Source organism: Ooceraea biroi, unplaced genomic scaffold (genome assembly GCF_003672135.1).
Source record: "Ooceraea biroi isolate clonal line C1 unplaced genomic scaffold, Obir_v5.4 UnassembledTig103, whole genome shotgun sequence".
NCBI lineage: Eukaryota > Metazoa > Arthropoda > Insecta > Hymenoptera > Formicidae > Ooceraea > Ooceraea biroi.
Window position 1 is genome coordinate 7,549 of NW_020825074.1, and position 13,420 is coordinate 20,968.

The 13,420-nt window shown below is 41.3% G+C and overlaps 1 protein-coding gene across 1 annotated transcript; it reads right to left on the reverse strand.

Moving 5' to 3' along the window:
• Positions 1-8,861: 8,861 nt before the first annotated feature.
• On the reverse strand, positions 8,862-12,607 carry LOC113563464. Its single transcript, XM_026975139.1, has one exon. It carries the CDS (start codon positions 12,547-12,549, stop codon positions 9,061-9,063), a length of 3,489 nt encoding a protein of 1,162 aa, XP_026830940.1. The 5' UTR covers positions 12,550-12,607; the 3' UTR covers positions 8,862-9,060.
• Positions 12,608-13,420: the final 813 nt, after the last annotated feature.

Genomic DNA, 13,420 nt, shown 5'->3' on the forward strand with positions numbered 1-13,420 from the left:
ACGCAAGTGTAAGCTATCGGTAAGTCCTTTCCTATTGCTCCTTGACTCAATATTCCGCCTATAGCTACCCCGAGCACGGTGACGCATCAAGGTTTCCGACGTGATCACGCGACAAAAGTATGATCGTCACTACGCGGTATCCAGGCAAGGTAAGCTAATAGACGGAACTATTGAGTCCAAGGAAGCAATAAGGAAAGGATTACACGATAGACTTACAACCTTCGACGTCTACTTGGAAATACAGGACAATAAAACAATAGCTTAATTCCGCGAATACAGGAACAAAACTATTCTACAATCGAAAAGGAACTGCTCGCTATTGTTTACAGCGTCAATTACTTTAGACCTTATGTATATGGCCGTAAGTTCACTCTGGTAACCGATCATAGGCCGCTAGTCTGGCTGCATTCCGTTAAAGACCCTACTTCAAGGCTCGTTCGATGGCGGTTGAAACTCGCCGAGTACGAGTATGAAGTTGTTTATAAAGCTGGAAGGATAAACGCTAACGCAGACGCTCTCTCTAGGAACCCGACCACCCAAAAGGTTCTCCCCCTCTCCGTATCCGAGAACTCCGATAATTCACTATTCCATGCCCTTCTCCTCCAACGTTCCAGACCGACGAGACGCAGGAACAACCCGAAACCGAACCGACAGTGATAGGAACCGAAATCGTTTCCTCCGGCGAGGAAACCGACAGCGACAGCGAAAGTGAGGGAGACGGCCCAATCTTTGATCCCATCGACGTACCTTTTCAACCAAATAGAGCCAGACTCATCGAAGTCCGAGATAACCTAACCACCAGAAAAGATAATATTGTAATCTTCATAACTCAGCAAGGATCACCGTGCGACAGGGGCGCGCGTAAATTGAAGGAAACCAATAAACTACCCGAGATAAAGGACGGAACGTTAGGACGAGCAAAAGTAACGAAAATCGGAGGCAAATACCTAATCGCATTGGTCATCAAAGATCGCGTATCAGCTATAACCCAGGTAGAAACCATAAAAGAGGCTCTACATTCGCTGTTAGACGTAACGATGGAATTAAATTTACAAACTGTCTCCATTTCTAAGGGGGATATTGAATCTGTGCCATGGAAAACGTTGCATAAACATCTAAAGAACGTGTTCTGCGACTCGCCTACCAGAATTATTGTTTGCTCGAATCAAATCACAGAGCCAGCCGACTCAGATAAAGCGCGCATCATCGCAGAAAATCACTCGACCGCGATAGGAGGACATAAAGGAGTGACAAAAACGTATAATCGAATTAAATATAAATACTTTTGGCCTCGCCTGAAGAGAGACGTACAGGAATTCATCCGGGACTGTAGAGACTGTCAACTAAAGAAACTGGTACGAGTAAAAACCCGTCAGCCCATGATATTGACGGACACCCCTGGTAACGCGTTCGATAAAATATCTATGGATATTATGGGTCCACTCCCGGTCACCAGGACAGGAAACAGTTACATCCTCACAATCCAGGATCTGCTCACTAAATACTCCCTTGCCATCCCCCTAAAACACGCAACTGCTGTTGATATAGCCGAAGCTTTCGTAAGCGAATTCGTATGCATCTATGGGGCCCCGCAAGCGCTCTTGACCGATCAAGGCACGAATTTCGTTAGTAGCCTCATGCGCAACATTGCGCGCAAGTTCCGGATTACTCAATACAAGACGACCGCGTACCGTCCGCAATCGAACGGGTCTATAGAACGGTCGCACCACGTTCTCTGGGAGTACCTAAAACAATTTACCGATAAGAATCACGAATGGGACGAACATTTGAAACTCGCTACGTTTTCCTATAATACAAGCGTGCACGAGGGTACTCAGTACACACCACACGAACTCGTGTTCGGAAAAATCGCACGCGCACCCTCCAGCGATGTACAACTAGAGAACGAACCAAATGTAGCGTACTCCGATTACCTCACAAGCCTCTTTGACAAACTTAGAAATGCGCAAACAGCAGCCCGCGAAAATTTAATACAAGCTAAAATACGATCTAAGGAATACTATGATCGAAGGGCGAACCCTCGTGAATTCAAGGTGGGAGATAATGTCTACCTCCTGAAAGAACCGACGAAAGGGAAACTAGGGGACCAATATGTAGGTCCGTACCGAATCCGCGAAAAACTAGATAATCATAATGTTAAAATAGCGATAGATAAGATTAGGTCTAAAATTGTACACGAAGATAAGCTACGCGCCGCGAGGGGAACAAACCCCCACCACCCGGCTAATAAATATAGTTATAAGGCACGCCGCCAGCGCTCCAGCACCAGTCGTGGCTAGCAATCAACATGGACACCACCACCGCCATCTTCCTGGGACTCTGCACCTTCATGAGTGCACCTGCATGCGCTCTCGTAGGATACGATTGCGCCGGGGAGGGGTTGAATATAACCTCTCTCTCCCTCACGGACATAGGAGGCTGCAGCCTGGAGGAACTGGAGCCCAATACAGAAGAAGTCTATGTGCAACTACTCCAATTAAATGAGTTTGACCACACTCAGGCGATTCAATGCAAAATTGAAATCGACCGGACCATTTACTACTGCGGGATGCATTCCCACGTGTCGGTAGTACATAATGGAAGACGCGAGTACATCAGGGAAACATCTGCCAGCACCTGCAAGAAACTGATGGAAACGGGATCGATCTTCCTGGGAAACAACGCACTGTTCACGGGAATTAAACCGAACTCCACCACGTCTCATAGCATCACCTTCGCCGGAACAATCGGGACGGACGGGCGATGCACAGGCACACAATTCAGTGACCCATACGGAACCTGGGACAATGCTGTAGTTCAAGCAACGGTCAAGATAACCACCAGAAGCTTCCAGATCCCCATCAAACACTCTTCTAACGAAGTAGTCTTGCCATCGGGAGTTCGTTGCAAATCCTCAGACGGGGAGTGTCGCGACGCCGATGGAACGGAAACGTACTGGACGGTGGTACCCAGCGATAGCTGCCATTTTAACCATTACGACGCCTTGTACGAAGGAACGGCGTACAAATTAACACCGAAGCCAGGGCGAGAGGAGACCCCAACCATATACACAGTAACAACCAAGGAGACAACGTTCGCTCTGGCCAGAACCACAGATTTCAATCTCTGTGGGTACCGGATCATCCAAACGGAGCATCCGAAATTATTCATCCTGGAAACCCAGAGGGGACGCACCTTCAAAACACGAGCTAAAGTGTCGGTCGATAACTTAGATATTTTCACGTACGTGAACTCAAAATTCATCTACGTAGAAAAACACTTGAAGACTCAACTTACCCAGCTGTATCGGGACATCATGGAACAGAAATGCGCCCTCGAGAAACAGATTCTCGAGAATGCGCTCTCCCTTTCCAGCATCGCACCCGACGAGATGGCATTCCGCATAATGAGGGCACCTGGATACACAGCCGTTACAGCCGGGGAGGTTATCTACATCATTAAATGTGTACCAGTGGAATGTCGAGTCCGCCAAACTGAACATTGTTACAACGAGCTGCCGGTAACACATACCAATGCCTCGTACTTTCTATCGCCAAGGTCAAGGATTCTCCTCAAGGGAGGAACGATGAAGGACTGTAACGAGCTGCTTCCTTCCATGTTCAGGATGCACGACTCATGGTACCGAATGATGCCACGTCCAGTGGAAGCACTCCCGCCGCCAACTATCAAACCCTTGACGAAACCAAAATGGAAATACGTAAGCCCGTCAACTCTAGCCACAAGCGGCATATACTCATCAGAGGACTTGGACCGGCTACGGAACCACATTATGTTCCCAGTCGAAAAACCATCGATGGTAAACACCTTGGTACAAGGAGCAATGGGACAATCGATCCCAGCAGGAAGCGTGTCCCTCTACAACATGCTAGATGAAAAATCCCTAGCAAAAATAGCGGAAAACACGGCAGGCCGCCTCTGGAAAGGTTTCATCACCTTCGGATCGGCCAGCGCAGGTGTACTCGCCATTCTCCTCATGATACGATTGGCAAAACTGGTGGTCGACTCCGTCATTCGCGGATACGCGCTTCACTCTATTTACGGGTGGAGCCTGCACCTCCTGGGAGCTATCTGGAGTTCCATCACTCACCTCCTCTTGTACCTAGGCGCACGGGGAGTTACCAAGGACGACGAAACGACGGACCCGGAGGCACCAAAGACGGAGATGCAACCGCTACGACAGAAAGAACAAAGCAGCAACCACGAACACAACAGCAAGGTGCTTGGTGAGGAAAAAACCATGATGACAAAAGACTATGGCGAACTTAACAAATATTTGCATAAGCTAGATGATAAGGATACTAAGAATATAGGAAATTAACCATGCGATGTCAAATCCACCATAACATTTACGGAAAATGTTGGAACAGGAACGTCCAACATTTTCTTCTATGAGGGGAGGTGTCACGTCCACCGCTACCGCAGAATTAAAAATTTCCTTTTTACAATAACAATCTCCAGCGTTAGACTATATATAGTAATAATTGCGAGCGCTAGATCATAAGGAAAAACACTTGAACAAATCCCAACGCCATTGGCCAAGTATTTGCACTAGTTCGAAAATAGACCAATCAGAAGCTGTTACATATCACTAACACTATTGGACAAAACTTGGGAATTGGGCAAGTTCCTAGAGTAAGGTTTGGACAAGTTACTAAAATCCTAGTTCGGAACTAGACCCATCAGACGACGCTAGTTGTAACTAACGTCACCAGCCCTAGTTCCTAGTTACAACTCGGAACGCCACCCGACGGAACTAGACAACACAAATCTCCGACTATATACTCGGAACATCCGCCGCGATCGCTCTCTTGTGCAGCAGCCGTCGTCGAGGTAACACCTCCAAACCTTCCTCGCATCCCTTCGGGGTCTAGTGTTAGATTCTATTTTCATTATTAACCTCAAAGTTTTAGCGCGAATCAACCTACAACCAAGTTCCATTTATTCAACCATTATTATATCGACTACTATCATTACTATTATTTGTAACTAATAATTAAGCGTTTATAGATATCGCTACATTATCGTAGATTCTTTTATATTTTTCATAACGTATGTAAACTCGACTTCTCCTTTCGAGAGTATTCAATTATACATATTAATAATTGTAATCACTGTTTATTTAATTTTCTCATCCATTCTTCCCATTTCCTTCAGCGAACGTAGTAATAAATAAGTGTGCGCGTTTTAAAATACGAAGTTGTGGTGCGTATTACAAACGATCTACCACGAGAAGGACGACCACGAGGCAGCTAACCTCCAAATCCAGTAGACGCACGCTACGCTAGAGTTTTAACCTCCAAGACATGTGGCCAGCAACGGTGAGTACAACTTATATTTACATTTAAGCCCGCTGCTATAGTGTTGCTTACGTAATTTAAACCATTAATTATTCACTTTGGTCGTGCCACCTTACTTATTATTCGAGCCACGTGTTGTCGTGAGATATAACCTCAACGTCTAACCTCAACGTGTATTATTCGAGCCACGTGTTCGTCGGGAAACATAACCTCTCCTCGGGCGAATAACGCTCATTTCTCGAGCGGACACTCGCTCACTACGACCGAATTCCCCGAGGAAATGGAGTTTGTTTAATAAATTTACCGAAGTAGCGTAAGCTAACCAACTGTATGCATATTTCTTTTACCTTACCCCTCTCCCCCCTATACCCTACGACAAATCGAAGAGCGAACATCGCTTCTTGGGGCATGCACCGCCCTTCCTGCCCCGGTCGGCTTAACAAAACTTACTTATCCCGGAAGCGGGCGCAATAACGTGTGATGTGCCGCTTCATAACGCGTAGATTTAGCCTCTCCCGACCTCCTCCTCCCATACTGGATCATCAATTGCGGACCACCGCCACTTCGTGTATGAAGTATTCGGCCTACTTCCATCCAGAGTCTAGAAACTTGTTCTGTCGGAACTGCTATACCAACGCCATTTCCACTTCAGAGAAATTGAGTTGCGAGCTAATACAGAAGCACGATTTAGTGGTAGGATTCACACGATACATTCCTACGTGCCACGATTGCAGAAGTAACCTTGCGTCTTACTCTCCGGTGCTAAGCTGCGATACCTGTGCGCTCGAATATTCGGCACTGCTCAGTTTGTTACAGGCAGCCGGTGAAAGTATTCTTGATTTCCCCGACCCGACCGTGGTGCGGGTACAGGGCGACGAAATAAGCACTCTAGCTCTTGCACCTGGCGATAACTAGACCCGTTTCCCTCTACGAAATTACTCCGATCGCGGTATCCCCGGGAAGAATTCTCGGATTCGTTAATACCCGAAAACAGCGATCCAGCCCCGTGTCATTGCCCGAGTTAATCAACAACCGCGGCCGACCGGGACGTAACAGCAGACAGTTCCTGATCTTAGCATTACTTTTCCAGAATTTAGGTGCACAGGAACATAGGATGACTTTAATGATATCCGTACAGTTCCATCTACTACGACGTTGTGCCAAGTCCCGTAAGGGTCGGAGAATTGTGTACCCTTGCAGGTTCCATCATGGTTTATCGTTCCGGCCAGCAGGATGCTGTGAACGGTGGTAGTATTAGGCTTCAGTTTGGTGACGATCCCTCCCAGTCCTATGGAGAAGGTCCCTTCCTGAAAAGCGTGGTAGCACTTGACTCTGGAAACTTCCTGTAGGTACTCTAGTCGTGCATTGGCTACAGCTGATATATGCGAATGCATTCCACAGTATTGTATCACTCGCGATATTTCAACTTTGCACTGTATCACTTCCACGTAATTGTATTCCGCAAGTTGTAGTAACTGAATGTGTGTGTCAAATGTATTTAACGATTGGTGCTTAAGTTCACAGTCTTTGACACCTAACAATGATACTGTGGTTACATTTAAATACTGACCTCCACAATCGAATCCAATGAGTCCGTAGGTTGTGGGGATTAATACGAATAACATAATTCCTGATAACGGCTTCATTGTTCTATGGACAATGTTACAATCATTCAGCTTAATAAATATCGCCAATAATTCGTTTGGTGTTACCATATGCTTTCAACCTGATACGCATGAGTGTGTTAGCTCATTATTTTCCAAATTATAAATGAAACAAGTAGTTAACAAATCTGAATCTTGTAATTGGCCTCGTGTTCTTAAATTCCTAAATTTTAAGTAACATCTTTCACATTGATCTATCATAACAATATCGGATAATTTATTGTTACACATGGCACATCGAAAATCATTGTATTAAAACAATTTGTAAAATAATGTAGTGTCTGGAATATTCCTTCCATAGGGCCAACCGAAGTTTCAAATTAATGCTGGGTAAAAATATTTGATTGTGCCAACAAAATACGCAATAATATTTCCGATCTTGTTCATTCAGAACTCGATAAACTCGTACACATTTAACCAAATTAACTTCCGCCATTATAATTATTTTATTATTCCGACTTAGGTTTTATATAATCAAAGTTTTTCGTGTATGTGTTATACAAAAAATCTGTGTTTGACATATCAATCCTATTTAAGTTGTCATGTCCCAAAAGTTCTCTATAAATACTCTTGCAATGTATACAATAACTCATGGGTCGTTTCTGAAAGAGTTGCTCGTTGCAACTTACGCAGGTTCCTAAATCTACGGTCCCGCTGGCAATGTAATGCGTAATAATAATCTCAAAATTACTAGTGTTGCTTTCCTTACTAAAACAGGACATACAATATAAATGTCGTGTTAATCGATGTACAACCTTAATATTAACTATGCATTTTGCATGATTTAAAACTAGCGGGTCTAAAGTCTTCCTAGACTGCGCATGATTATTCATTATATAGCCTTAAAATTATTTCTTATATTAATAATGACATGAATTTATGTCTAATGCTATTTTTCCCTTTACAAAGTTTAATCATTTAAGGAAAATTAGCATTTCTACGGAACTCTATTGTTATTAGAGTAGGGTTTGAGCTGTTCAGAATTTGAACTAACTCTTTGTCAAGTAAAAGTTGCAACAGAGGTGTCTATTGCTTCAATGCATTTTAATGCTATAATTATCCTGTATGCAAGAAGTGTTTTCCTGAAAATGGTTAATTATCCATTGATGGTAAATTAACTTCATTGAATCAAAATTTATGTTCGTGTTAACGAAATTAATCTAACTTCGTTGTTGTATATACGAATAAGTGTTGGATCGTGTAATTCAAAAATATCCTTATCATGAATTTCCAAATATTCTGTTAACAATTCATATGTATGGTAACAATCTGCACAATTATAAAATGGATTATAAATTAGTAAACTCTTTCCACAAAATGTGCATTCGAAAATAACTTGACGGCTTCCAATTACCATATCATGTTTTAGTAACCGTGAGACATTCTGTTTATAATATATCTTCTCGTTATTTTTGTAGCAAGTGTCACACAAAAATATGCTATTAGCTGACTTGTAACATAACACTGTTCTCATACAATGTACAAGAGAGGCTCTGTGTAAATAAGTAATTATTCCTGGACAGTTCCTCCGAGAACTGAAATGACGGTGTGTGGGACACATAAAAACACATTCAATTGAAAAATGCCTTAGGGCAAGGTTTCGGGTTGATCCGCCGTTTCCTTACGCCTAAATACACAAAAGTATATGTATTATCTTGGTGCACTATAAACTGGCTAGTGGCACTTTCAAAGGTGGTTGTCCGTCTCACTCCATAGGTGTGGTACCATTGGATGCACTGACGGTAAGTTTCTGAGCTCAGCTCAATTTGTTGATCCTGCAACGCGTACAAATATTATTAGTTTTCATCCAGGATTTAAATGGGATATTTTGAGTTTGTCCATATGGACTACTCGGGGTTGATTTTGAAACAAAATTTTTGCATTATTGGGTGGTAATATTTCCAATATTTGATAAGGTCCGGTATAATGATCAGCGAATTTTCCTTTACGTGGTTCTTTCAATAAGAAGACGTTATCCCCCTCCTTAAAATCATATGGGCGCACTTGTCTGTCATAATATCGCTTGCTTCGTTCTTTTGATTGTATCAAATTTTGTCTGGCCATTTCCTGTATTTCGTTTAACTTATAAACAAATTTGTTAAATATTCGCAATATGTTATATCCGTTTCTTCCTCTGTGGGAACAAAAGAGCTTGGGGTACGAGGTATTCGCCCGAATACTAACTGAAATGGGGAGTACTGAGTACTCTCGTGTACACTCGTATTATAAGAAAACATAGCCATAGGTATGTATTCGTCCCATTCGTTGTCTTTACTGATTTGTAACTTAAGATATTCTATTAACACGTGGTGTGATCGCTCTATAGATCCATTTGATTGTGGATGGTAAGCTGTAGTTTTCAAATGTCTGATATTAAATTTCTTTGTAATATTTCTCATTAAAGAAGACAAAAAATTGGCACCTTGATCCGTTAAAATTATCTTAGGTGTTCCATACAAACAAATAAAATGTTTAATAAAAGCATCAGCTATTGTTAATGAAGTAGCTTCATGTAAAGGTATGGCAACTGAATACTTAGTCAATAGATCCTGTATTGTTAAAATATATATGTTCTTTCTTTTTGTTGCAGGTAGTGGTCCTACAATGTCCATGGATACTTTATCAAAAGCACGACCTGGAGTATCCGTGATTATCATTGGTTGCTTTGTTTTTATTCTCGTTAATTTCCGTAACTGACAATGCCTGCATTTCTGAATAAATTGCTGTATATCCTTTTTCATTGTATTCCAATAATAATGGGGTCGTAATCTATTGTAAGTTTTTGTTACGCCTTTATGTCCTCCTACTGCTGAAGAGTGCGTTTCTTCTATCAACGGTAATCTTTCAATTTCTGTTGGGGTCTGAACAAGACCATGACAAATAGTTACCTTAATTGTGAAATCATTTAAATATTTAATAATTTGTTTTTGGACATATCCCCATGGTATGTCATCGAACTTATTCGTTTTCCTTATACTGATCGAAGTTAAGTGTAATTCCCGTATTGCATCTGCTAAAGATGATGCACAACTTTTAATATTGTTGGTTTCTACCAAAGTTCGATCGTTTAATTTCAAGGGTAAAGCAATTAACGTTTTGTTCCTTAATGCGGAAACCTTAACTCTTTCGTACATAATATCCTGATATTTGGGGAACAGTCCGGCACTTTGCAATTCCCTTGCGCCGTTGTCCAATGGATTTCCGTTTAAATAAATAAATATTACCAAATTATCACTTTGCTTTAACAAATTATCGCGAGTTTCCGTTATTGTTACCCGTGAAGCGTCCTCTCCTACCGCTATAGGTACAGAGTTGCGCGGGACTAACTCGTTTTGGTCCTCCTCTTCGCTACTAGAATCTTGGCTATAAAATATGTCTTCCTCTGATTCGAAATTTAATGGCTCGTTAGTGTTTACCGGGGTGCCTTCCTCTAAATTTTCCTGATTATCTTCCTCTACAATTTCAATAGGTTGCTCTATCGGTTCCTGTGATTGTTCATTAATATGATCGTAATTAGAAATAACTGTATCTGGAGGTCGACTTGTTGGAAATGAAAATAAAGATTCATTGGATGATTCATCCAATGTATCAGGTAGATCTGTAATTAAAGGTAATGTTACAGCTAATGGTGGATTTCGTGATAACGCATCGGCGTTATTATTCAAGCTTCCTTTTTTATATTGAATATCATAATCGAACTCTGCCAACTTAGTTCTCCATTTCCAAAGTCTTGAAGATGGATCTTTAATGGAATGTAACCAAACTAAAGGTTTGTGATCCGTAACGATAGTAAACTTCCTTCCGTACAAATATGGCCTAAAATGATTCGTGCAATATACCATAGCCAAACATTCTTTCTCTATGGTTGAATAATTTTGTTCTGCTCTATTAAGTATACGCGAAACATATGCGACAGGTAAATCTTTTCCTATTTTTCCCTGACTTAAAACGCCTCCAATTGCATATCCGGATGCATCTGTAGTTAAAATAAAAGGCTGTGTAAAATCTGGATATTGCAATATAGGTTCCGTGCACAAAAAATTCTGGAGAGTAGCAAACGCTACTGCTTGCGGAGATTCCCAAACAAAAGGTCGATCTTTCTTCAATAACTCGGTTAATGGTTTAGCAATTTTTGAAAATTCTGGTATAAATCGTCTGTAATAACCTGCCAAGCCAAGAAATTGTTTAATATTTTTGGCATTACGTGGAATTGGAAAATTCTTGATAGCTTTAACCTTTTCAGGATCTGGTTTAACACCTTCAGAACTAATTATGTGTCCTAAATATCCAACTTCTTTGCGAAGAAACTCGCATTTATCAGGTTGTAATTTAAGGTTGGCTTCCCTTAATCTTTTCATTAGCCTTGCAATTTTTACATTGTGCTCTTGCAATGATCGAGCATAAATAACTATGTCGTCAACGTAAACAAATAATTCATTTCCCTGTAATCCGATAAGTACGGTATCCATTAATCGTTGAAAAGTAGAAGGGGCATTCTTTAATCCAAATGGCATTCGTTTATACTGATAATGCCCGTACGGTGTGGAAAAAGCTGTTTTACACGCATCTTTCGGATTCATTGGTATTTGATGAAACCCGGAGGCTAAATCTAATACCGTAAAATATTTTGCATTTCCTAATTGGTCAAGAATATCTGTAATATTTGGAAGAGGGTACGCATCTCCTATAGTTTTTTCATTGAGGTGGCGAAAATCTATAACCATTCTCCATTTTTTATTTCCTGAAGAATCTGATTTCTTAGGTACTATCCAAACTGGTGAATTGTAAGGGGAAGTAGAATGTTCTATTATGCCATCAGCTAATAAAGCATCTACTTGTTTATTAATTTCATCTTTATGAAAAGGGGAAAAACGATATTGCTTCTGATGGATAGGAACTTCAGTTATGGTTGGGATAGAATGCTGTGTAGCATCTGTATGTTCTAAATGATCAGTTGGCAACTGAAATCTGTCCTGATAATCGTTAATCAAAGCAAGAAGATTATCTCTTTCCTCGGAGTTGAGATGATCCATGCGTAATAACTGCGAAATTACTTTAACCCTTTCCTGTGGGGTTTTGTAAGTAATACTAAAACTACCAAGATGATCAGGGACTGATTGGTTCCAACTAAAATTACCACAGGGCATTTCCTTGCCTCGGCATGGTTCCTGGGTTTCAAATGGAGATTTTTCCAAATTACTAGGATTAAAAAGGGATTCATAACGATTGGTACGACGTAAGACTGGGCTTTCTGCATGCCCTCGGGCGGCAGGAGCTGACTGAACCTCCTCAGAGATTTCGGGGTTTTCGAAAGGATTAGCAATATCATATTCTTCCAAAACAATGGAGGGAACCTCCATGTCGTATGCTAAATCTGTAGTATTATATATGGGAAGGTGTGCCTTTCCGTTTATATTAGTAACAAGAGCTTTCCCAAGGTAAATTCCCTCAACGGACTTAATCAAAGGTATGTATCCGCTTTTCACCTCAGGATTTACAATCTTAACATGAAACGGTGTAACTGAACGTGGCTCAAGATGTATGTACTCTACCTCGGTAAATGGCATACATGTGTCATCATAAATTAACCGTTTGTTCTTAAAATCTATGGAAGCGTTATGCTTCCTCAAAGACTAGTACCGAGAATACCGCATTGTACAAAATTTATATCGTCCGGTACTATGTGAAACTGCACTAATTCTCCCAATAATGGTATATCGACCGATCCTAAAGTGGAAATAACATTAGGACTAATTCCCTGTAAGTTAAAAGTATGATATTTATTAATCGAAATATCTGTATCAACATACTTTTCCTTTATCAAATTTATGTCGGATCCTGAATCTATCATAAAAGTACAATTACCCTTTAACTTTGAAGATGCAAGTGTAATGATGGGTGCCTGGGTGCCTTAAAAATCTTAGTTACCTTTACGGCCTGCAAAGCTATTGAGTTATCGGTTCCCGAAACTGAACTGTCTTTGGGGAATTCGGGTGTCCTAGTATACCTGCGCTCGGGCGGACACCGCTTGTTCCCGGAACGCCTTCGGCGTTTCCCGAATTCTTAGTGCTTTCTTTATTCATATTTATATTTCCAGAGGTTTCTAAAGATTTCTTATACGCCAACTTGCGACAATTATTAATAAAATGTCCTGGAGTTTTGCAATAATGACAAACTTGATCTTGCGGAGTATTTGGTCCTGGTTGTCCCGGTGTTAAAGGTTTAATAATCGGGCCTCCCTTATAAAACGGTACGTTAGGACGGCGAATTGGATTCACTGTTTGCGAAGAAGGTAATACATCGCGAGACCACGATGAATCTACAGCTCGAGGTTCCATATTATTATTTCGTGGCGGAAAATCTACTCGTGGAGAAAAATTATATTTTAAATTACTCGTGGGTTTTTTCCGACGTGATTCTGCCTCTAATGTTTTGGTC